The sequence below is a fragment of the Macrotis lagotis genome, chromosome 1 (genome assembly GCF_037893015.1).
Source record: "Macrotis lagotis isolate mMagLag1 chromosome 1, bilby.v1.9.chrom.fasta, whole genome shotgun sequence".
In the NCBI taxonomy this organism is placed as follows: Eukaryota; Metazoa; Chordata; class Mammalia; order Peramelemorphia; family Peramelidae; genus Macrotis; species Macrotis lagotis.
In genome coordinates, this window is record NC_133658.1 from 218039905 (window position 1) to 218064800 (window position 24896).

At 38.8% G+C, this 24896-nt stretch overlaps 1 protein-coding gene across 2 annotated transcripts in view; it reads right to left on the reverse strand.

Annotated features, from left to right (window-relative positions):
• LOC141504562 (14-3-3 protein theta) overlaps positions 1–10870 on the reverse strand; it is a 32933-nt gene extending 22063 nt beyond the window's left edge. Inside the window, exons 1-2 of one of the 2 annotated variants that reach the window (XM_074209643.1) lie at positions 10849–10870; positions 9046–9397 (exon numbers count right to left, since the gene is read on the reverse strand). In XM_074209643.1, coding sequence (XP_074065744.1) covers positions 9046–9339 — 294 coding nt within the window. In that variant the 5' untranslated portion in view covers positions 9340–9397; positions 10849–10870. Of the gene's footprint in view, positions 1–9045; positions 9398–9944; positions 10126–10848 lie in introns of those variants that run through there. The other variant, XM_074209642.1, reaches the window with a different exon arrangement.
• Positions 10871–24896: the final 14026 nt, after the last annotated feature.

Consider the following 24896-nt stretch of genomic DNA (forward strand, 5'->3'; position numbering starts at 1 on the left):
TCTATGGGAAATGATAAAAGGATACTTGGAAGTAATCATGAAAAACTGAAAGCATCTCTTGCTACTGATGTGAAAATTAACTAGTAAGAGATTTCTAGAGAGTATATGTCGCTAAAATAAGGCCACCTCCCTCAGTAAAGTGCAAACTTCTTGAAAGTAGACTGCTGTTAGTCTTTGTACTACTCCTAGCACAATTACTTTGTGTGGTGAATTAAGAAATATTGTGAATCAAACCACCATGTACCAAATCAATCCAAGTAATGGAAAAGGCCAGGTGTGAAAGGAAAACTACTCGCTTGGTTAAAAAAAATAGAAATGAATGTATCTAACTGAAGAAGATATTTTAACTGTAAACATAACCAGGAAAAAAAAAAGGTCTCTATACCAGGTGTCAATTTCTGGGTAGTCTAGTTAAAAATTTAATTAGAAAATGTTTAAAAAAATAAAAATACAAAATAGATAATGCTGAATTTTGGTACTCTAAGTCAATAGGGATCTATTGCTATTTGAGCCTGATAATACTATTATTCACAATACTTTGGTCAATGCTGACCAAATAAGTATCAAACTAAAAATTTCTCGTATCTACTGTCCTTCAGCAGTAAAAGATCATGTGCATACTTTTCATCCATAAGCAATTAAATTGATGCTTCAAGTACTCTTAATCAGAAAACAAGAATATTTTTGTCTCTATCATTTCCCTGAAAATAGGGACTTCTCATTCACCCATTTCCTTTAGTCAATCTTTTCTCCTTCCCAACAAGATCATTATAACCTCCCCACTTCTAGATTAAATAAGAAATAAAAGGAAATATACTCCTCTTTAATATGGAATAGCATCTGCACAGGAAGGAAACTGCTTTGTGCTTAACCATTACCATAGTAACTTGTTAGGAAGGTAGCACTGTGTATCAAAAGACAAGAGATTTCTAGATTAGAGCATGACAATCGACAGAAACAACCTAAGAGGCAAGCTGACACACTGCATTCACACTGGCATTCCTGAAAAAAAAAAATGAGTTTTATAAGATGTAAGCTTTTGTCTATGTCTTCAATGTGTACCATGAAGAGGTCATTTCTTTGTACCAAGAACTTTCCATCAGGTTTTTCATATGACTTCAAGATTAGACAAATACTAGTTTTTATTTTCGTTTTCTGCAGAGTATTGCAGCTGTTCATGGTGTCTATTAAGGCAATATAAAATATCTATGAAGCCTAAAAAACATTTCCATACCAATTGGCATTTTTAATTCATGGACATCATGAATATGGTATTCAGCAGTGATACTTTCTTAAGCCGTAAAGATCAAGATAAAGAGAAGCATTGTAAAGTGATATAAATAAGCAAACAAAAAAGCACCAACCAGTACCAAAATGAATGAATAAAAAGTCATTAAGTACTTAAGTGACAGACATTGTATCAAGGTGTAGGGGTAAGAGGAAATATAAGCAAGAAAGAGAAACTACTCAAGGAGCACCATACTCTTCCCTCCAAATTCTAACAGAACAAATGGTAGCAAGGAAGGAATATTTCAGAAGGGAATGAGGTAGGTCTGGTCAAACTAAGGTTAAAATTCAGCAATCAAAGCCCAGGGTCCCAGGAGTAGGTAAGTTTTCAGAGGAAAGTAGAGTCTAGCGGGGCAGCTAAATGGTGTTTGACCTGACATTTAATAATTAATTACCTAGCTGTGTGACCATGGGCAAGTCACTCAACCCCATTGCCTTGCAAAAACCAAAAAAACAGGCAAAAAAGAAAGAAGAGTCTAGAGTGCAGGTAGAATGGTGGCTCACTTTTTGTCGATAAGGCCTTTAAAAACTTTTATCTGGGCTGACCCGTCAAAAAGATCTGTCTGGTAGGACCTGCTATAGCTTGAGCTGCAATGGTAGTTTTTTAAAATCCAAGGCATTTCCACATAGAAGAGGCACCAAGAAACCTTACAACCATGACCTTAAAGCATCCAGTAAAGACTAAGTATTGATCTTAGCTATACAAATTTGGAATAAAATAACTGAACTTCACTTTATCTTTGAATCTATTATCCAATTCCATTAAGATTCATATTGCCTAAAAAATCTGGCACTTTTGAAAAGCTAGCACTGAATGCAGATGTTTGCCATCATACTATCTTTTTTTTTTTGGGGGGGGGGGGGAGATGGAACTGGAGTGGTTAGAAATTCACAGCTCCTCCATATCCTATTGTCTGGTTTAGAGATTTGGCAGGATGAAACTGACCCCAAACCTAAACATTAGAGACAGAACCTGAACAAGTTTTTCCTGACTCTTAAGATTCGGCCTTAATTTACTAAGCTTCACTAATTCTTTTTGTAATTTAAAATGACCGAAGTACACATCCTGTTTAGATAATTTTCAGTCAGTCACAAGTATAAAGTACACTCCCTGTAACTTTCATAGGAGGGATCCATGCTCCAGTACCATCTTCTAGATGAACTATAATACAATAAAAGTTGTTCTAATATTTGTTTATAGTTAAACTTTATTTGGGGGTTTAAGAGCATAGCTATATTTTTCACTACTGATTATTTGTGTTCTTTTGTATCTTCATGACCTCCCTGACAATCTACAAAATTAAAACTGCTAATGAATTCTTATACACTTGGTCCATCAGGAGCACTTCTGATCAACCTATTACAAATTTAAAAAACAAGACAAGGGACACTTATGTTTCTGAAATATGATTATTTTTCTTAAATTTCTATGGCAGGAATAAATGATAGAATATAAAACAATAGTGATTAAAGAAGTTTAATGAAAACAGTTCAGTATAACTGAACGTTGTTCATTTTACTTATAGCAGTCAATTAATACTTTGCATGCCTGTAAAGGGTAACATGGATCTATCTTAGCATGAAACTAAGAATGAAGCTCCAAGGAACTTAAAAATCTAAAAAAAACCCTCCAAAAAATAAAGGAAGGTCAAGTAGCCTTTATCTATTATAGTTGTACTTTGTACACAGTAGGAACTATACAGTATTACTAGATCATTGTAGACTACTGCACCAGTAAATATTCTATTCCTTCAAAATTCTGTAGGTAAGGTTCTTCATTATTTCGGTATGCTTTCCCTTCACAAAATAGGCTTTGTAAAGAAAATCCATAAAATTCTCAATGATGGATGGACTCTTATTTCAAAATTATAATTGATTTGAGATTCTAATTGAACCAAATTAACCTTCTTCAAGAATCCTATTAAACTAGAGTCATTTTAAATCAACAACATTACAAGTCTATAAATTATCAACTTTAACATAACCTTTAAGCTGATTTATATGGTTGCATTTTAATGTTCATCTATATGGATTTGCTTGTTAAACTTGGATAACATGAATCATTTGAAAACAGTTTTAAGATACCTACTGATTTTTCATTGAACTATATAATGTATTGAACATACTGAAAATCAAAATGAATTTCAACTGCAATGAATTAAATATACTCAGGGTAAAAGCAAAATGATATTTCAGGAGAAAAAGACTCTAGGCATTCTGCTTCTAAGTCACTGCCTAAAGAATTTTGAGAGGAACAGCAAACTGCAGGGTTTTAATATTTTCAAAATGTGGATAGTAATCTCATCCTCAAGTCTTTTTATGTTCCTTATTTATCCTTATTGAACAAACTTAAGATCCTCTTATCTTTTTAGCATATCCCTCAAATTGATTCCTTTTAATTTAATTCTGAAAATTTTATCTGTCATTTTACTGATCTTAACCAATCAAAACAAAAACCTCCACAAAAACACTGTTGGATGGACTATCTCAAGACTAAATTAAAAATTATTGTACATTACCTGCTAGTCCAGTGCAGCCTTTAAAGAGTTTACATTCAGTGAAAAAAAACCCAACATATACATATAGGAAAACACACATGTAGGAAGTGACACTTGTAAAGAAACTTCTTTCTAAGAAGCAGTTGAAAAAATGGAATATCATCTGTGAATAAGACTAAATAGGTCAATATGGCTAGACCTCAGAGGATGTAAAAAAAAAAAAAGAGTGGTATAAGTCTAGAAAAGTAGGCAAGAGCCAGATTGTGAAGGGTTTTAGATGCCAAAAGTATTTGTATTTATTCTAGAGGCAATAAGAAGTCACTAAAGCTTTCCAAGTAGGGAAGTGACACAATCAGATGTGTTTTAAGAATATAACTGTCATGTGTGGAAGATGGAATGGAAAAAGGAAAAACTTGATGCCAGGAGACCAACTGGGATGCTATTGCAATACTATAAGTGATGTGTTAAAGGTCCATAGAGTGAAGGGCATGTGAGTTGAAATAAGGGAAAAGAAAAGAGATGTTGTGGACAAAGAATCAAATGTGATTTGGCAGGTGATTTTATTTATGAGGTGATGGAGAATGAGGAGTAGAGTTTACTCTGAGGTTATAAACCTCAGTAACTGGTAAAAGAATGGTGGTGCCTTAAAGAGAAATAGCAAAATTCTAATAGGAAATGTAGGAATGAAGGCAGTGAGGTGGCACAGTAGAGCACTGGGCTTGGAATCAAGGAGAATCATCTTCAAAAGTTCAAATACAGCTTATGACTACCTTAATTGTGTGAGGCTCAAGTTACCTAATTTGGATTGCCTCAGTTCCTCATCTATAAAATGAGCTGGAGAAGGAAATAACAAACCACTATAGTATCTTTGCCAAAGGGAACCCCCCCCCCCAAAAAAACAACCCCAAACAAGTCGTTAAGAGTCAAACACAACTCAATGTAGGAAGAGAGTTTAGGAGACAAGAGCAAGAAGTACAGAAATAATGAGATGGTAGAGGAATCTAGGAAGAACCTCAAAGGCTACTCAAAGCCGAAGGCTAAGATGTTGCTAATAATTTTTTGTCCTTCATTTTCCAAGAAGACCATGACATCAGGAAGGTGATGCCATGACAAGCATATGAATTGGATTCCAGTGAAGGAGTAACTGTGCTAACTCACCAGCCTTACTTTCTCTAGAGCCATGTGGGTCCAGTGGCCAGATATGAAGCAGGATGACTGGAGATGGCCCTGGATGCAAGGCAATCAGGGTTACTTGCCCTAGGTTACTACAGCTAGTAAGAATCAAGTGTCACGCACGGGCCAGTTTTGAACTTCTGTCCTGGACTTCAAGGCCAATGCTTTATCGATAAACACTTTCACCACCTAGCTGCCTCTTGCTAATTCAGCAAAGGCTGAAAAGTAAAAAAGGGTTGGCTTAGTTGATTAAGGAATCATTAGAAGCACCTTGAAGGAATTCATTTCGTTTTGAGTAATGAAGTTGGAAGTTATAATTCAAGGAGTTAAAATGTTAGAAAAGTGTAAGAAGGGCCATTAAGAATAGACATTTTTCAGGGAGGCTAGCTGTGTGGCCTTAGGCAAGCCACTTAAAAAAAAGAATAGACATTTTTCTCTAGGGTTTTGCTTTGTTAAAGGGAAGCAAGATATAGGATAACAATTTAAGATGTTCTGGTTAAGTGAAGAGTTAATTAAGAGGAAACCTAGGCATGTTGGTGAGCAATCAACAATAATTTACATTATATTAATGCCAGGTGCTGAAATACAGACAAAAGTATAAATTACTACCCTGGAGGAGCTTACAGTCTAGACATGTAAGAAAACAAGTACAAACAGAGGTTTACACAGAATATACACAAAATACATACAAATATAATTTGGGTGGAAGGCACTAAGAACTGGGGACTTAGAAGGGTTGGAGAATAAAAAAAGGCTTCAAGAAGGAGTAACTTGAGCTAAACTAAACCTTGAAGGAATCTTTAAGGAGTCTAAAAGGTAAGAAAGGAATGCCTTTCAGGTATAGGATAGTCAGTGCAAAAGGAAGAATTCAGTTGAATGTAAAAGAGAATGATTTAAGGGTAAATCTGTCAAGAGAAGGAATGGGTTTGGAGTATGGGTAGAAGGGTTAAACCTTGGTGAGAGCAAGGGGATTAATGTCAAACAGTTTTGAGTTGCATAAAGAGAGCTGAAATAGCTTTATTTTCTCAGTAGAGAAACTCAATAGAATTTCCCCTCTATTGAGAGGGAGAGGATAGTATGGGAAAGCTATGTAATGACCAGATTGCAAGAAATGGAAGTAGATTAGGGAAGGGCTAAACTGTTTAGATAAGACAGCTCAGTTGTGATATCTTCCAGTAGCAAATGAACAAACCCAAAGTCTTCTCATCACTTCACTCCAAATTAACCTTTTAAATTGCTGAAATTATACACACACACACACACACACCATTTGACCAATTTGATCCTAATTTTTGTCTAGATCTATTCATCTTCAATTACTTCACATGGGTACAATCCAATTTCACCATGTCTTTCAATGACCTACTAATCAATTCTAAGAGATACTTTGCTAACCTCATTCCATTTATACTTCTATTCCTCCCAAACCCAAGCCCTGCTTGTTGGAATTACAATATTTTAAGGCAATCACAACATTTAGACTACTACTAGAACCAAAAAGAAATGTAGAGGACCCGAAAAATTTAGTTTAACTAGTCTCAGTCCTTCATTTTTTCAAATGAGGAAATTAAGGTCCCCAATAAGTGACTAGATGATTTTTAAAGTTCTTCTATGATTTAATCCAATCACCTCATTTTGTGGATACTGAGGAAATTTCTAAAGACTTCTCTTACATTGTAATTAACACTATGATTATCTTCTAGAGCATACTGAAAAGGTCCTCCATTTCATCCCTCTCCTGTACACAGAATCTTGGAACCATCTTAATGTCACCTCTCGGATATATCCTTTTTTTAAAAGTTTTTTTTTGCAAGGTAAATGGCTTTAAGTGGCTTGCCCAAGGCCACACAGCTATGTAATTATTAAGTGTCTGAGACTGGATTTGAACCCGGGTACTGCTGACTCCAGGGTTGGTGCTTTATCTGCTTTGCCACCTAGCTGCCCCAATATATCCTTGATACCAACATCTGGATTACTTTACTGGTCTACTTGTCATCAATAAGCACATATATTCTATATTTAATAATTACTCCTAAATTACTGCATGAAACATATCCATGTTAGCCCATAAAACTCTTTACTAGTTCACAGTTAAGTCACCAATAACAAGCCCAGTTACCTAACTCATATAATTTTCTGGTCTCTCAGTTTCAACTTCTCTGGATTCCCTTGGTGTATAAATACTCTACCTTCAACTCCAGCCTTTTCCCCAGACTGGGTACATAGAATTAATACACTATGAAGCTAATTTGAGACAATGTCTCTCTTTCAAAGGTCACCAGAAATCACGCTAATCCTTCAATAAGCATAGATGAGGCATATGGAAGATGCATGACCCCATCCTAATTACTCTTGATGAATCACCAACCCTCAAAAAAAATGAACACTCACATTCATAATTAGAATCCTAATTTTTTCTCAAAACTCTGTTCATGCAAATATCACCCTCAATTAAGAAGAAACTGAGGCCTACAAAGGCAAAATGATTTGTCTAATATTCTTCGATTCACTTTCTCTTTAGTTCACAGTCACTTCCCTGACTCTTTTAAGTACCAGAATTTCAAGAATTAAAGCTAGTGACTCAACATTCTAAGTAAAATCATTATAAATGTGCTAAATCCTCAAAACAGTCTCAGTGCCCTCACCTATTTAACATATTTATTGGCTACATATGATGGCCATTCCCCGCCCCATGTTTGCTTAGAAAAAATAAATGTACTCAACATTGATTAGGGTTATAAAAAAAAACCCATAAACCATATGTATTAAAAATGCAAAATCAAATGTGTAAAAAATAAATATAAAAATAAAATAAATATAAATAAAAATAAAAATATCTTAGGGGACAAAGACTATTCAAAGTTTAAAAAATATTTCTACTACTGAAATAAGAATCATCATGCATAAAGACTTTAAAAACATTAATATATTTAGATAAAACCTAGATTAAAAGTCTAGATAAACCTAGGCTAAAAATTAATAATTTATGATATGTAATATTAAATTAAAAACCTTACTGATAAGAGTGAAATTCTGTACATGCAACGACAAAAAATTAAAAATGTTTTATCTGTCAGTAGCAAGGCTGAATCACAGTAGGCACCCACTCCACCCAACATATCCACCCTTACCACTAAGGCAGAACAGTTTCAAAGCTTGGAAAACTTCCCTTACCTACTGCTTGCCAGAAATGATTCCATTTTAACATATCATGGTAAAACTAAGGCAACTGCAGGAAAATGTTAGTAAACTCCTAGAACCGATACTGCCTAAAATAAAATGATTAGCTGCTTTGCTTCCACAATATTAAAAGGCTTTTTTAAAAAAGGTGTAGTGAGTCTCACAATTAAGATTAAATGTTTAAAAAAAATCTGTTTTTAATTGTGCCAACAACAAAAGTTTAGATTCCTTTAATAAAGGGAAGCAGTTTGAAAATTCCAAGTTCAAATTTTCCTAGTATGAAATAGAAAATTCTAAATCACAATTGTCTTTATGTTGTAGAACCGCCAACCTGTCCCCCATCAAGAAAATCAGTGTTCTCTGTTCTGCATTTGCAAATTGTGCCAAACTTATTATTCCCCCTCAAGGCAGATAATATAACCATCTAGAACTTGCCATTATGAAAGCTCTCGAGAGGAAAATCTTCAGGCCACATTTATATTTTTATATTAAATTGTTAAACTGGTGAAAATTAGGCTCGAAAATTAGACTTTTTTATATTTTTGTTATTTTAGTAACAAGTCCTGCTTACAATTTTAAATATATATATGTATATGTATACATATGTACATATATATATATATATATATGGATGGAAAAAGGAATTCCCGATAGTTTTTAACACCTTAACAGATACGGGGTGGATGACAAGGTATGCTGTAGAAAAGATTTGCTCATTAAAAAGCATTTTCGACTCAAGTACTGACATCTATCAGGGAACCAGAAATAGGAGTCTGCTAGCACAAATTCCAAATCCACCAGCAAAAGGACTTTGTTCAGGGTCCCTTCGGAAGGTGGAGCCTCTAGTTCTCATTCGGAACCTAGGTCGGGTTCGGCCCAAGCCCCCGCCCGCCGGCCCGCGCCTCACCAGCACGGTGGTGCAGATGGACCTCAGCTCGCACTCCACCTTCTCCCGGTAGTCCTTGACGAGCTGCATCTTCTTGTCCGAAGTGTCAGTTTTCTGCTCAATGCTCGAGATGACCCTCCAGGCCGACCTTCGGCCCCCGACCACGTTCTTGTAGGCCACCGAGAGCAGGTTGCGCTCCTCGTTGGAGAGCTCGGCGCCCTGCTCGGTCACCGCCTTCATGCAGGTGGCCATGTCGTCGTAGCGCTCGGCCTGCTCGGCCAGCTTGGCCTTCTGGATCATCTCGGTCTTCTCCATGGCGGGCGGCGGCGGGGCGGGAGAGAACCGACCCAGATCCGGAAGAATCCTCGAAAGCCTGGAGGGCGGGAGCGCCGGGGGAGCGGGTCAGACAATGCGCGCCGCGCCGCGCCGCCCCGCCCCACCTGGGCCGCCGCCGCCGCCTTTTGTCTCGGGCGCGCTCCCGGCCGCCGCCCCGCCCCCCGGCGCCGCCCCCGCCACACCCAGCCCCCGGGAGGAGGGGCCGCGGCCGCCAGGAAGCCCTCCGCGCCCCCGGCCCTGCTCCGCGCGGGCAGGCCCGCGGGCCGCGGGGTGCCCCGCCCCAGCCCCCATCCCGTCCCCGGAGGTGGCGCCCGACACCGAGGGGTGGGGGCCGCGCGCCCCGGGCCCCGGGCCGCCCGCGGGAAGGCGGGAAAGGGCCGCGGGCCGGTCCCAGCCGCCCCGGCCGCGGCCCCTTCCAGGAAGCACAAGATGGATGCGCTGGCGGTTAGCGCCGCACCCCCACCCCCACCGGCGCCCTCCCTCCGCGCCGGGGACACCCAGAGGGGCCTCCCGACCACCTCCTCCCCGGGGCGGGAGACGGCCCGCGGCCCGGCCGGGGTGGCCACTCCCTCGCTAGCTCTCACCTTCACCTTCGCCGCCTCCGATCGCCCCTACTTTGATCCGCTCTAGGCTTTGGCGAAGGAGCCTCCCCGTCTCACCCTACCCCCGAGCGCCGAGAGGCGGGCGCCGGCGGAGGCCAGCCCCCTGCCCGCGGCGGCCCAATGCGGCGCGGCCGTTCCGCGGCCCGGCCCGCCTCTCCCCCAGCCGCCGACCAATGGGGCCGCAGCGCGCGGAAGGGGGGGGGCGGAGGGGAGGAGGGCGGGTCCGGCCCGCAAGCTCGGTTGGCCGGCAGGCTGCGGCTCCGGCCACGGGGTTTCCTCCAATTAGATCCAGGGTGAGAGCACGTCACTGTTGCCATGGCGATGCAGTTGCAAGCCCCCTCCCCCCGCCCCAGGCCCCCTCCTCCCCCGCGGCCGGCTTGGGCGCGGCGCGGGCCGCGGCCGAGCTCGGAGGCTCCCGCCGGGCCGGCCCGCCCCGGGCCGCGCGGCCCCGCCGCAGCTGGAGCCCCCGGCGCAGCCCGGCCCGGCTGACATCATCGGCCCGCCCGGACCCGACCTGGACAAAGGCTGCCGGGCGGCCGCCGCGCGCGCCCCACCCGGGAACGCGATTCCAGCTGCCAACCGGGAGCGGTCGCGGCCCCACCATTAAGGCAGTTAGTTACCGCGAAAGCCCAGGCAAAACGGCTTAAGAGAGGGTTTTTGTGGGATAAGCCGGCTTCGGAAGGTTCCACACCCTCCCTGCCTCGGGGCCCTCGGTCACCCTCACAGCGGCGCTGCTGCGTGGCCCTGGGCAAGCCCCCGAGCCCTGTTTGCCCGGGTTCCTCCTGGGCACATCGACCCCCCCCCCCCCCCCAGTACTTTTGCCAAGAAAACCCCGAATGGGGCTAGGAAGGATCAGCCCCAGTTGAAATGACTTAATTTGACCTACCTCGGGGAGCCGCCTTCCAGCCCCGGCTCCTTCACAGCCAAGAAGGAAGGATGGAATAGCTGATTCCAGGGCCCCAGCAATCAATCAATGAGCATCTATTAAATACCGAGCCGGGCGCTTGCTAAGTGTCAGAGATACAAATGAGGAAGCAATCTCTCCTAGAAAGGCGTTTACCTTCTAGTAGGGAAAACGAGAACATTTGACAGCATAAAGGAAGTCAATACAGGGCCCTTGGAAAGGAAGGCAATGGCAGCTGAGCGTCACACCTGGGCAGGACTTTGCAAATCATGAAATTTTGAAGTAGAAAGTATCTTAGAGATTATTTCATCCACCCCTACATTCATTTTGTCAAGGAAGAAACTAAGAGAAATAGCCATAACTCCAACCCAGGTTTATCTGCTTTATTCTCCACACTGAGTTTTTGCGGAAATGCAGAAACCTCAACTCCATTCTCCCCTTCTCTTTCTCTCTCTGCCCTCTCTGTGCTTGGACCTCTGGTTATTTCCTAGGGAGAGTAGAAAGAACACAAGACCCAGAATAAACAAACTTGGATTTCAATTCTCACTTTGTTCATAACCACCTTTATATGACCTCAGATAAGTCATTTCCCTTCTGAACCTCAGTGTTTTCATCTTTTTAAAATGAGAGGGCTGGAATGAATGACCTTCAAGGTTCCTTCCAATATTGCCACATACACTCTCCATCCCACAACCTCCCCTCCAAAAAAAAAAAACCCCCAGCAAGTTTCTCTCAAGGTTGGTTACTCTTCTAATCCAATCCAATAAATATGGATTAAATGTCTCCTATGTTCCAGCACTGTGCTGAGAGCTGCCCTCAAGGAGTTTACAATCTATAGGGGGAAGTCAACACAAAAATTTATTTCTTCCTCCTATGTAAGGACCATTATATAGCAAGATGGCTTCACAAGTTGCTTGGACTAGAAAATGCCTTTGTTAGCTGAAATTCCTTAATGAGTGGGTTAGTAAAGGCCAAGGAACAGGAAGGAACTTTAAATTCCCAGTTCAGAATGCCACATATTTGGAGAATCTCTAGAATGGAAGGGCAGAATTCAGGAAGGGAAGGGAATGTGTTGAAAGGCTGTTCCAGAAATAAGCATAGCACACTACCTCCTGACCTCTTTAAAGATGCACAGTTCCTTACCTATAGTAAGTGCTCAAAAATCTTGCAGGAATTTAATTTAGGAAAGAGCTTATTCTATTTTGACCAGCAATAGAGAATGGGTTTGGAGAGAGATAATGCATGTCTTCATGTAAAAATGTCCTGACCTTCCTAACATAATGCCCTGGTGTTATTCCTGGAATCCCTGGGGCAGGGCTTCAGACACAAGTGTTTATCGACTTGGAGAAATTCCAATGGAAAGAAGGGGACATGTGGAAGGGGACATGATAGGTCAGATAAAATGCCTGCTGTGTAACTAATGCATTTCCACAAGACTGACATAAGAGCCAAATCAAAAACATTGGAAGACTGGGCTTATGTCATAAATTCTTAAGCAAGTGATAGGAGGCTGGTCACAATAGTGGGCTGGTTCCATTCTATACCTTTGGTCTTTATTTGATGGAGGGCCTGCTGTTCAAACAGAAGGGTGCAATGGAAAGGCAAAGGACTGGAGATCAGGAGACCTTTCATTTTTCTTTTCTTTTGGTTTTTGCAAGGCAATGGAATTAGGTGACTTGCTCAAGGTCACACAATTAGGTAATTATTAAGTGTCTGAAAACAAATTTGAATTCAGGTCCTCCTGACTCCAGGACCTGTTCTCTATCCACTGTACTACCTAGCTTTCCCCAGGAGACCTTTCTGTGGAAATTTAGAAAGTAATGTGGAAAGGACAGAGGATTTGATGGCAGAAGCCCTGGGCTCAGGTCCTATCTCTGTCACATAGTTATGCAATTTAGAATCTAATTTAAGCCCAAAAAATGTGTTTTTAAAAAATATTCACAAACATCTAAATGGTATTTTTTCATTCAGAATACCCATATATTATTATCATTATCTCTATTTGTCAGCCAACGAATATTTATTAAGGAGCTACTATGTGCCAGTCCCTCAGGATCAAAAGAAAGGGGAAGAAAAAAGTGGTCCTTGCACTCAAGAAGCTTACATTTAATTGGGGTGGGGGGACAACAGGCAAACAGATTTTATCTTCAGCACTTTCCTTCCCTTCCTTAGAATTTTTCTTTAATCCTTTCCATATACTTGGTGATCTAGTGACACTGAACTGCTGCCTGTGCTTTGCATATAATACTCCAAATTCTCCCTAGATTCTTTTTCATGGATTATCCCCAAGGTGAGGAACTCCCTCCTTCCTCACTTCTGCCTTTTGGTTTTTGCACACACAGGTTTTATCCCATTCATAATTAAATCGAGTTGTATACACATACATATATGTATATATATAATAATACACATTACATAGATGCTATAAGAATATATAATAATATAATTATATATTGTATAATAATGTGATATTGTATAGAATACATATGTACTGCTATATAATAACAAAAACAATACTATGTAATATAATTGAATATATAATAATATAATAGCTAACATTCATATAGTACTACATGTCAGACATGGTGCTAAGTGCTTTACAATTATCTAATTTGATCATTTTACAGATGAGGAAACAGGCAAATAGTTTAAATGACTTACTATACACACATATATACACCTAGGTTTGCAATGTAGCTGCTCAAGAACTACATTAGAAAAATGAAAAGCAAAGCACTATATAAGATCCAACATTCTTGACTTCAGAGTCTTCAACACTTAAGAGAACTTTGTTGAAGTAAAGAGAAAAAGTTTTAAAAATTTAAAAATTTAGAACTGGAAGGCACTTTCTAGGTGGTATCATCCAACCCCTCATTTTACAGATGAAAAAAAACAGGTCCAAAAGCTTGATATCTTTAATGCCATATAACTGATCAATCTATAAATACTTATTGTTTCCTTATTGAGTGCCTGGGCTGCCTTGTAGGGGAGACATGAGAAGTAATGACATTGTTCCTGCCTTCAAGAAATACATGTCCTGGAGCGTAATATTGAATACAAGCCAGCTCAGAGTCCACATTCATAATATGGAAATACCAGATATATGTAACAAAGTAAGGACAGAAGCTTTCTAATTCTAACCAGTCTTCTTGTTACATCTTTCTGAGTTTCCTCCTACCCCCCAGTCCTTGAAGGTAATCTAGAGCGTGCTGTGTGAAAATGTGAGAGATAAAGGCTGTCCCATGTTATTTTTATCATTGGTGGAGCTCACAATCGACTGAGTAGTTACATTAAATCTGCAATGCAGAAACTAATGAGTTCTGTTCACACTAGGAATACTAGAACAAAATCTTACTTGTCATTCTTTCCTCCCCCTTCCCCCCACAGGGTTAAAGTTAGGGAAGATTCTCCTCACATCTGGCTTTTAATTCACTGACATTGGATTAGTTACCATTCAGAATTCCAATATACTTTTCATCTTTATTTGATCATTTCTTGTGACTAAAGATTATTTATTTTTTCCAAATTTATTTAAGGCAATGTGGTTAAGTGATTTGCCCAAGGTCACACAGATAGGCAATTATTAAGTGTCTGAGGCCAAATTTGAACTCAGGTCCTGACTCCAGGGTTGGTGCTCTATCTAATGTTCCCCCTAGCTGCTCCTAAAGACCGTTTTTTCTTGAGGAGTTAAGTACATACACACTTGTTCACAAATATACATCACAGAACTGAAGGGAGGCTTGTGCGGACACACTAGGCTGCTGTGCAGGAATGTAGTCAAAGGACACAGAGTCAGGATTAGACATGGCTGCTTAGGGAAAGAAATAAAGGGACTTGAGTTCATGTCCTGGCTTCCCAACTTGCTGCTTTTGTGACCTTGGTCTGCTTCTTCCTCTGTCAAATAAAAGGGAATGGATCGCATGATTTCTAGGGTCTTTTCCAGCTCCTTCAACTTAGTCCATAATTAATTGTGAGAAAAAAAGCTAGGTTCATTAGCCTTTTCTTATGCCTCCTTCTTAGATTTTTCTCTGCCTCTCTATCCCCCCTGATTTCTTTACTTAGATCGACATCACTCTAATCCTCCCCCCCCCACCCCACCCCCACCCCCACCTCTTCTAGTCTTGTATGATTCTTGCTAAAAGCTTCTTTATTTATCTATAATAAAGGCCCATCACTATGGCTAACATTTCTTTCCTTTTCTTTTTTGCAAGGCAAGAGGGGTTAAGTGGTTTGCCACACAGCTAGGTAATTATTAAGTGTCTGAGGCTGGATTTGAACTCAGGTACTCCTGACTCTTGGGCAGGTGCTCTATCCACTACGCCACCTAGCTACCCCACTATGGCTAATATTTCTATAGCACTTATTATATAGCAGACATTGTACCAGCTAATTACAATTATTATCTTAAGAAATATTTATTAAGCACCTACCAAGGGCCAGACTCTGAACTTTAAAATATTACCTTATTTGGTAGGCAGTTAGGTGACACAGTAAACCTAGCTGTACTATGGCTAATATTTTTGTAGCACTTATTATGTAGCAGACATTGTACCAGCTAATTACAATTATTATCTTAAGAAATATTTATTAAGCCCCTACCAAGGGCCAGACTCTGAACTTTAAAATATTACCTTATTTGGTAGGCAGTTAGGTGACACAGTAAGTCTGAGGGCAACCAGAAGAATTCAAATCTGGCTTCAGACTGGCTCATTCCATTAGTGCAACAATCGGGGACAATTTTGGGCTGTCTGCAATGGAGATATCCAGATAAAGAGCTGTAGAGTTTGAACAAAGTTCAAGAACTATTCCCTTTAATTTAGGGTGGGGGGAACCAGATATCTTATTGTCTGATCTTGTTATCTCTTAAGACTTTTTTTGTCTCTTCCTTAAGGATATGATTTCTCTCTCATCACACTCAATTTAGATCAATGTACAACATGGAAACAAAGTAAAGACTGACAGATTGCTTTCTGGTGGGGGTGGGGGTAGGGGTAAGGAAGTAAGATTGGGGGAAAATTGTAAAACAAATAATATCTTTAATAAATAAAAAGGGGGAAAAAATCTGGCTTCAGAGTATTATTAGCTGCGTGACCCTGGGAAAATCATTTGCTCTCTGTGAGGATAATGACTATTTATCTCACAAAGTTGTTGTGAAGATCATATGCAATTTTCAAGTAAAGGTGTCCCTGGACAGCAAGATGGCACAGTGGATAGAACACTAGCCCTGTAATGGGGAGAACCTGAGTTCAAACATGGTCTTAGATGCTTAATAATTACCTAACTGTGTGACCTTAGGCAAGTCACTTAACCCCATTGCCTTGCAAAAACCAAAAAAAAAAAAGCCTATCCCTACTTTTGGCTAGACAGATGTGTCTAAGAGGATTTAGTACTGGATATATCTCAGGGTAAACATCACAAAATCATAGGATATTAAATCTAGAAAGCATCATCTGGTTCAATTCTCTCATTCTATAAATGAGGAAATGGAGGCCCAAAGTCAATGATTTATTTGTTTCAAGGTTATGTAACTAGTTAGAAGTGGAGGGGGGACATGATGAGATAATGTAAATACCAATGAAATATTATGTAATTTATAGGTATTATAATTAATCCAGGTCATCTGATTCCATACAATGCTATGTTGTCATTTCTCACTGTCTCCTTGACTTATGAATCATAGGATTCAGTACTGGGGTGAAATGGGGGGGGTGTTCTTAACCAATTTCTTCATTTTCTAGATCAAGAGGAAAAAAGGACCCAAAAGTTTAAATGACTTTTTTTCCAAGTGAGCAAAGCCAAAACTTGATCACATATCTTTTAATTGCACATACATTGCTTTTTCAACTAAATCAGAAGTCTGAATTAGTCCAGACAGTATATACATATCAATTTTGCCAGAAGCCCAATGAGTTCAGCTGGCCAGGTTCCAGATCATCTTCAGTCTATTATGCATCTGTATAATGCACATGTAATGTCATGTTTATTTCAATTAGCTATGTCTGTATTTTATCTGTTGGTATGCTTTGTAAGGACAAGGGCATGTCTTATGTAAATACTATGTCTCCCTAACAGTAGTCTTTACATGTAGTTGATATTTATGTGTCTATTTAATCTGAATGAATCTGAGAATGCAAGACCAAGAGAAGATCTGTATTTTTTAAAGCTATAGATTGGAATAGATAGATATCAGTAAACATTATGACTTAATCATTATAAACCCTCCCAAAATAACAAGGTAAATTGTTAAAGAATGTAATAGTCAGGGGATCACAGATTCAGAATGGAAGGGACTTCAAAGATCCTTTATTACATTTGCCCTATTTTCTAGGTAAAAAAAAATGAGGCCTAGAAAAGTTGGGGTCCTTACAACTATACCCAAATCTTTAATTAGAAAGTATCTATTGACTTCTAACTATATGTAACCTATAATATAAGGAACTATAATGGCATTATTACATTTGCCCCATTTTCTTTGTAAAGAAAATGAGGCCGAGGGGCGGCCAAGTGGATAGAGCACCGGCCCTGGAGTAAGGAGTACCTGAGTTCAAATCCGACCTCAGACATAATAATTATCTAGCTGTGTGGCCTTGGGCAAGACACTTAACCCCATTGCCTTGCAAAAACTAAAAAAAAAAAAAAAAAAAAAAAAAATGAGGCCTAGAGAAGTTGGGGCCCTTACAACTATACCCAGGATCTTTAATCAGAAAGTATCTATTGACTTCTAACTATGTGTAAATTATAATATAAGGAACTACTTCTGGATAAGCCATAGGAACTATCCTTGAGTAGCTTACGATATGGTCCTGGAGTTGGGAAAACCTAGATTCATATAATGTATCTGACAATTTTTAGCCATGAGTCTCCATCAAATCACTTAATATCTTGATTAACCAGTTGGATTGCAATGAAGTGTAATGAACTTAGAAATTCTTGACTTACTGATCTTCCAGAGTTTTTGATCTATTCATATAGCCTCAGAGAAGACAGGGTTACTGGAGGAGAGGAAAAGGGTAATTTAATTGAGTTTTTTTTTTCATAGTGGTAGAAGAATAGAGATAGAAAAACAGAAGTTTAATTCATTGGATTTTTAAATTAAGAAAAGGGAACATACAACCTAATCTAATACATAAAGCAACAATGATGACAAGGATAAAATCTATTTTCAACTTTCATTTTTCTCCCCACCATCCTTCAATTTTATCATCCTAGGAGAGCAAATAATCAGATACAGATTATACATATATGATCATGCTAGTCATATTTCTATATTAATCACACTGAGAAAATCAGAATAAAAAGGGAAAAATGAGAAGGAAGAAGCAAATTTAAAAAAGGTGAAAATTGTATATTTTTATCTGCATTCAGATTCCGTTGTTCTTTCCCTGGACGTGGTTGTCATCTTCCAATACAGGTCTTTTAGAATTGTCTTTGATCATTGTATTGCTGAGAAGAGCTAAGTCTAAAATATACAATGTTTTCCTGGTTCTGCTCACTTCACTTAACCTCAGTTCTTTTAAGTCTTTGTTTATCTGAAATCTGCCTTCTCATTGAATTTTTTTTTTTAGGTTTTTTTTTTTTTTTTTTGCAAGGCAAATAGGGTTAAGTGGCTTGCCCAAAGCCATACAGCTAAGTAATCATTAAGTGTTTGAGACTGGATTTGGACCCAGGTACTACTGACTCCAGGGCCGGTGCTTTATCCATTTCGCCACCTAGCCGCTCCCTTCTCATTGAATCTTAAAGAGCAATAATATTCCTTTTCGTTCATGAACCACAATTTGTTCAGCTATTCCTCAATTGATGGGCATCCGCTCAATTTCCAAATTCTTTATATCACAAAAAGAGCTACCATGAATATTCTTGTACATGTGGGTCTTTTCCCCCTTTGTGTGATCTTTTGGACAGTAGTAATATTGCTGGATCAAAGAGTATGCACAGTTTTATTGCCCTTTGGTCAACGTTCCAAATTGCTCTCCAGAGAGGTTGGAGCAATTTGCAACTCTACCAGCAGTGCATCAGTGTCCTAATTTTCCAATATCCCCTCCAACATTTATCATTTTCCCTTTTCTGTCATATTACTCAGTCTAATAGGTGTGAGGTGATATTTTAGAGTTCTTTTAATTTGTGTTTCTTCAACTTACAGTGACAGAGTCTTTTTTTCATATGACTATAGATAGCTTTAATTTCTTCATCTGAAAACTGTTCATATCTTTTGACCATTTATCAATTGGGGAATAAATTATAAATTTGACCTAGTTTTCTATATATTTTAGAAATGAGGCCTTTACCAGAAACACTAATTGTAAATATTGTTTTTTCAGCTTTCAAGGAGAGAGATTTTTTTGTTCATTTTCTTTTCCTCTGTATCCCCAGCCCTTAGCTCAGTGCCTTACACATTTTGTTGTTCGATTGTGTCTGACTATTCATTACCCAGTAATGGGGTTTTCTTGACCAAGATACTGGAATGGTTTGTCATTTCCTTCTCCAACTCATTTTGCAGATAAAGAAACTGAGGCAAATAAGGTGAAGTGACTTGCCCAGGGTAATAGAGCTAGTAAGGGTCTGAGGTCAGATCTGTATTCAGGAAGATAAGTCTTCCTGACTTCAGGCATGATATTCCATCCACAGCAAAATCTGACTGTCCCTCTCACACATAGTAAAATAATAGTTGATTGATAAAAGAAACTTTGATATAGGCTCAAAGGAATATGGAATATGGATTTTATCTAGTCCAATCCCATCATTTGACAATTTCCTTTTTTTTATACAGAATTCCCATATTAAGGACAGAGAAAATGCATATAAATATCAAAGTTATTATTAAGCACTACTCTATGAGCATCTTAGCTCACAAATATTTTAGTAGTGATATTGTGATAAAGGTTATGAGGTTTCCCTACTTTAGTGTTCATTAGAGTAAGATCTGTGAACCATCTTTGTTTATTACTAGCTTTTGATTAACTTCTTTAAAAAAACAAAGACCATTCACCCAGAACAGTTTGTTATCATGACTGGGAGAACTCAAAGATCTTAACAAGATCTTCAAAGCAGTTGCTGTATTAGGTAAAGTTACTGGAACATCAAGGCCAAGCTGGCTGACTGGGCTTCTGTGTTCTTGCTAGTTGACCACAGAACTTGACAAACAGTTAGGTTGCCTTTTTTTTTTTAATTTGCTTTTTAAAAGATTTGCTTTGAGGTTCTTAACAATGTTGAACTCCTTGCACTTCCATAAGAAAAATCAGGAACTGACATTATCAGGCAAAGGGGTCAGAAGAGACCTGAAAGTTCTTTCTCTCTTCAAAATCTTTCCTAGTTTATCTCCCTGTGCCAGCCCACCTACAATTTCTCATACCTATGAAGTATTATTTTTTATTTTTAGTTTTTTAAATTTTATTTTATTTTTTTTTTTTTTGTGAGACAATGGGGTTAAGTGTCTTGCCTAAGGTCACACAGCTAGGTAATTAAATGTCTGAGATTGGATTTGAACTCAGGTCTTCCTGACTCCAGGGCTGGTGCTCTATCATCTGCACCACCTAGCTGCCCCTATTTTTTATTTTTTAAAACACATTCTTCACTCTATGAAGACATGCTATGCTATGGTCACTTTTACTATGGCCACTTTATTTTCCTGGACCTCAGTTTCCTCATCTGTACAATGAAAGACTTAGACCAGATGATCTATAGGATTCCTTCCAGTTCATTGCATATTCTGAGAAAAAATTGTATTTAGTGTTTTTTAAAGAAAAAATAGGGATAGAAGAAATACGGAGATAATGTACCACCTCGTTTTCTGTTGCACCTTAGTATTCCAATCATAAAACCATCTTTTTTTTTCTTATAATCTTTTTTTCTTATAAAGTAGATTCTTATTGTAGATTTTGTTTTCATGTTATTTATCTTTAATATGCCTTTTTTAAAAGCCCTTTGGAGAAGATTCCTCTTACATTACACTCCTGAAATTATGAGATCCTTCACTTGACCTCCATTTTATTTATTTTTTTATTTTGTTGATGACAACTCCATCCTCCCAGTCACCTAGGCTCATAGCCTTAGATTCATCTTAGATTCTTTCTTATCCCTCACCACCCATATCCAATCAGTTGCCAACTCCTCCACAATAAGATCTCCTGTATCCAAAACCTATTTTTCTGTCACTACTTAGTTCAAGCCTTCAGCACCTCTCATTAACCCCCATTTGGTCTTACCATTTCTTCATTCCTACTTTCAAAATCCTGTCTGTGTAATCCTCTTAAAGCAATCACTAGGAGCACATCACACCTGTCCTCAAAATCACATATTAGCTTTTTCCTATAAACTACTGAATAAATGATCATTTCCAGGCCTTGGTATTCAAGACCCTCCATGACATGAATACTATCTATAAATCTGATTTTATCTCATTTTTATCTCCTTTCATATTCTACATTCCTGCCAAATTGAGCCACTTTTTGAACTTTATTCTTACCTTTCATGCCTATATTAGACTTCTCCTTTCACTCATTTCTACTTGTTGAAATCCCTCCTTTTCTTCAAGACTCAATCTAAAAATCACCTTATTCATGAAGCCTCTCCTGATTCTTCACCCTACAATTGATAATAATCTCTTCATTCTCAAATTTCTTTCTTTCTTTCTTTCTTTCTTTCTTTCTTTCTTTCTTTCTTTCTTTCTTTCTTTCTCTCTCTCTCTGTCTCTCTTTATCTCTCCCTTTCTTTCTCCCTTTCTCTCTCTCTCTTTCTTTCTCTCTCTTTCTTTCTTTCTTTCTCTCTCTCTCTTTCTTTCTCTCTTTCTTTCTTTCTCTCTCTCTCTCTTTCTTTCTCTCTCTTTCTTTCTTTCTCTCTCTCTTCTTTCTCTCTCTCTCTCTCTTTCTCTCTCTCTCTCTCTCTTTCTCTCTCTCTCTCTCTCTTTCTCTCTTTCTTTCTCTCTCTCTCTCCTGCTTTCTCTCTCTTTTCACCTTTCTCTCTCTCTTTCTTTCTCTCTGTCTCTTTCTCTCTTGCTCTCTCTTCCTCTCTCTCTCTCTCTCTCTTTCTCTCTCTTTCTTTCTTTCTCTCTCTCTCATCTCTCTCTTTCTTTCTCTTTCTTTCTTTCTTTCTTTCTTTCTTTCTTTCTTTCTTTCTTTCTTTCTTTCTTTCTTTCTTTCCTTTCTTTCTTTCTTAAGGGCAAATGAGTCTGAGACTAGATTTGAACGCATGTCATCCTGACTCCAGGGTCAGTTGCTCCATTCACTATACCACCCAGCTGTCCTCATCCTCAAATTTCTAAGAGCAGTTTGCTTGAATCTCTATTTTATATTTATCTCATTCTCTCTTGCACCACTTTAAATTTTACAGTTTAAAGTCTCTGCAGTTTATTTTTTATACATTAGAAACTGAAGTAGGGTTTGAAGTTCTTCACAGAGCAAAGAAATCAAGGCTGTCTTTTAAGATTCAGAAAATCAATAGAACCTGTGATTAGTCGATCAGATCTTTACGAATGCTGAAAGTTAATTCTGTTTAAAAACAACAACAAAATGGCATTTATAATACCTGATGCATTTATAAATGTTCCCATAGAAACCTGTTCTGGTTAATATGTTTGGTAGTTGTTTATTCCAGTTTTGAAAATACCACTTTGAAGAGTCATGATTACTTTCCAGATATTCACCACATCATTAAATCTTTTTTGCTTGGTTCGGTAGGAGTCACTTCTATGCATTTTCTCTGACTTTGTTGATCCAACTAATTTGCTTAGCATTCTATGCAGATTATATTAATTAATTTGTTTAAATTGCAAATGAAGTGCCAGATAAGTGAGGAGATCAGTTTCTATTAACTACTGGATTTTTTTAAAAGAAGGAGAGTAAAAAAACTAGAATTTAAGCAAGTATTTATTTTTTTCAGAAACAGGGACAATGAATGTTGCCCATTTTCTGTTTGGAAAGGGTGAGCTCACATATTCAGAAACACTAATTGAATGAATATTGTCTAGGAAGAACACACCTGAGTAATATGATACTCTTGTCAGGATCCTGAGAATGCTCAAAAATCTCTCAATCTCTGATATGGACTCACCCTAAAGGAAAAAAAAAGGCTCAGAAAGTGCTCTCAAGGACACAGTTTTTACTGACCTTGTTACACATACTTGTCAGAGTAAAAACCCTTTGTCATGCTCTAAGTCCAAGACCTTGGGTAGTTTGGCAGTCCTCCAGGGACTTATTCACAGTGTAAGGCAAAACATTCCCATATAAACAAAGGGAAAGACCCAGGAATATGTGATTATTCCATTGGTACCACTCACTATACAGCAACCAAGTTCTATCTTTTTCTCTCTCCTTACTGTAGGCCTAAGTTTTTGTTTTTTTTTTTTAATTTAAGGCAATGGGGTTAAATGAGTTGCCCAAGGTCAATCAGCTAGGCAATTAATAAGTGTCTGAGTTTGGATTTGAACTCAGGTCTTCCTGACCCCAGGGCTAGTGCTCTATTCACTATACCATCTAGCTGCCTCGAGCCCATGGCTGAGGTAGTGTTAAAGGCTGGTTTCTAAACACCAGCAGTGAAAAACCTAGTTCTTGAATCTGCCTACAGGATGAATTGTTGCTCATGTTGTTTGAGCTTCAATTTTGAAGACAATAACGTAAGGAAAGTGATGCCATGACATGCAAATGAGTTGGATTTAAGTGAGGGACTTGGGGGTTGGGGGTGCTATGCAAAGTCTTCAGTTTTACTTTCGCCTCTGGAGCCATCTGGGTCCAGTGGCCAGATATGGCTCAGTGGAGATGGCTTGGATACAGTGGGAGATTTTGGCTTTTTAAAGCTAGGTCTTTAAAACCCAATTCATAGTTGACTGAGGCAAGGCCTTTCATTAATTAAGGATAGGTGAGAAAGATGGGGCAAAGAGACTAAGAATGATTGCTTAAAAACAAATTAAACTGAGAGAGCAAGATACTCCTCAGTAATTAAAACTGGTAAGAACATCTTAGGGCTATCAGCTGCAGCTGCTGACTTCTGAGCACCTCAACTTCTTTGCAACATTGTCTTCTTTGCTGTGCTACTCCTCTACTGGAAGGAAATATTTGATTTCTTTGATAGAATAATATATGGATAGCATAGGTTTTGAGCTGTAAGATACTTTAGTCTACTCTTCTCCCTTTATAGATGAGGGAAGTAAGTTCATTAGAATTAGACACCTTATTAGGCATAAATTGGAATGATCACCCTAATGTTACAGATGAGGACTCTAAATCTAAAAGAAGTATATGTGTTGCTCAGAAGAGTGAGATAATGTGAAGAGGGCTGATTTTGGGATTGGAGTAGCTGGCTTCAAATTTTGGTTCAGCTATTTACCATCTATATGACCTTGGGCAATTAATTTAACCTTGGGACCTCTCTTTTCCTTGGGTTTTTGAGAGAGGTAGCCCTTCCTGCCAAAGACAATTGTTCTTTATGTGAACTTGAACCTATTCACTACTACCTTCTGGAGCAGATTGTAACCTTAATCATCATCATCCATGACCCCAAATCTTCAATCTCTCCCTATTCACTGGTTCCTTTCTTACTATCTTCAAATTTTCTCATGTCTTCCCCATCTTTAAAAAGTCTTCTCTAGGCCTTTATTCCTTCAAGCTATTGCTCTACATCTTTCTCTTTCCTAGGCCACCTTCTTAATGAAGCTGTCTACATTTGCTGTCTGCTTCTCCTCATTCAGTCTTTGCCCTTTTATAATATGATGTCTAACCTTATTAGTCAGTGTAAATAGCATTCTCCAAAGATATAACAATCATAAATTGTCAAATCTGGCCTTTTTCAGACTTCATTCTTCTTCGATTTTTCTGTTACATTTGACACCATCTTTTTCTCCTAGAAATTCTGTGGGATTTTGCAAATTAGTATGTCCTGAGTTTTCTCTTACTTTTCTGATTGTTCCTTCCTGGTCTCTTTTTCTAGCTTTTCTTAATCTCTCTTCTCAGCTGCCTCTACCCTCTTTTTAATAATCCCAACAGATCTCATTGGTTTGACTATCATTTTTATGTGGATTACTCACCAGTCTCTATACAAGT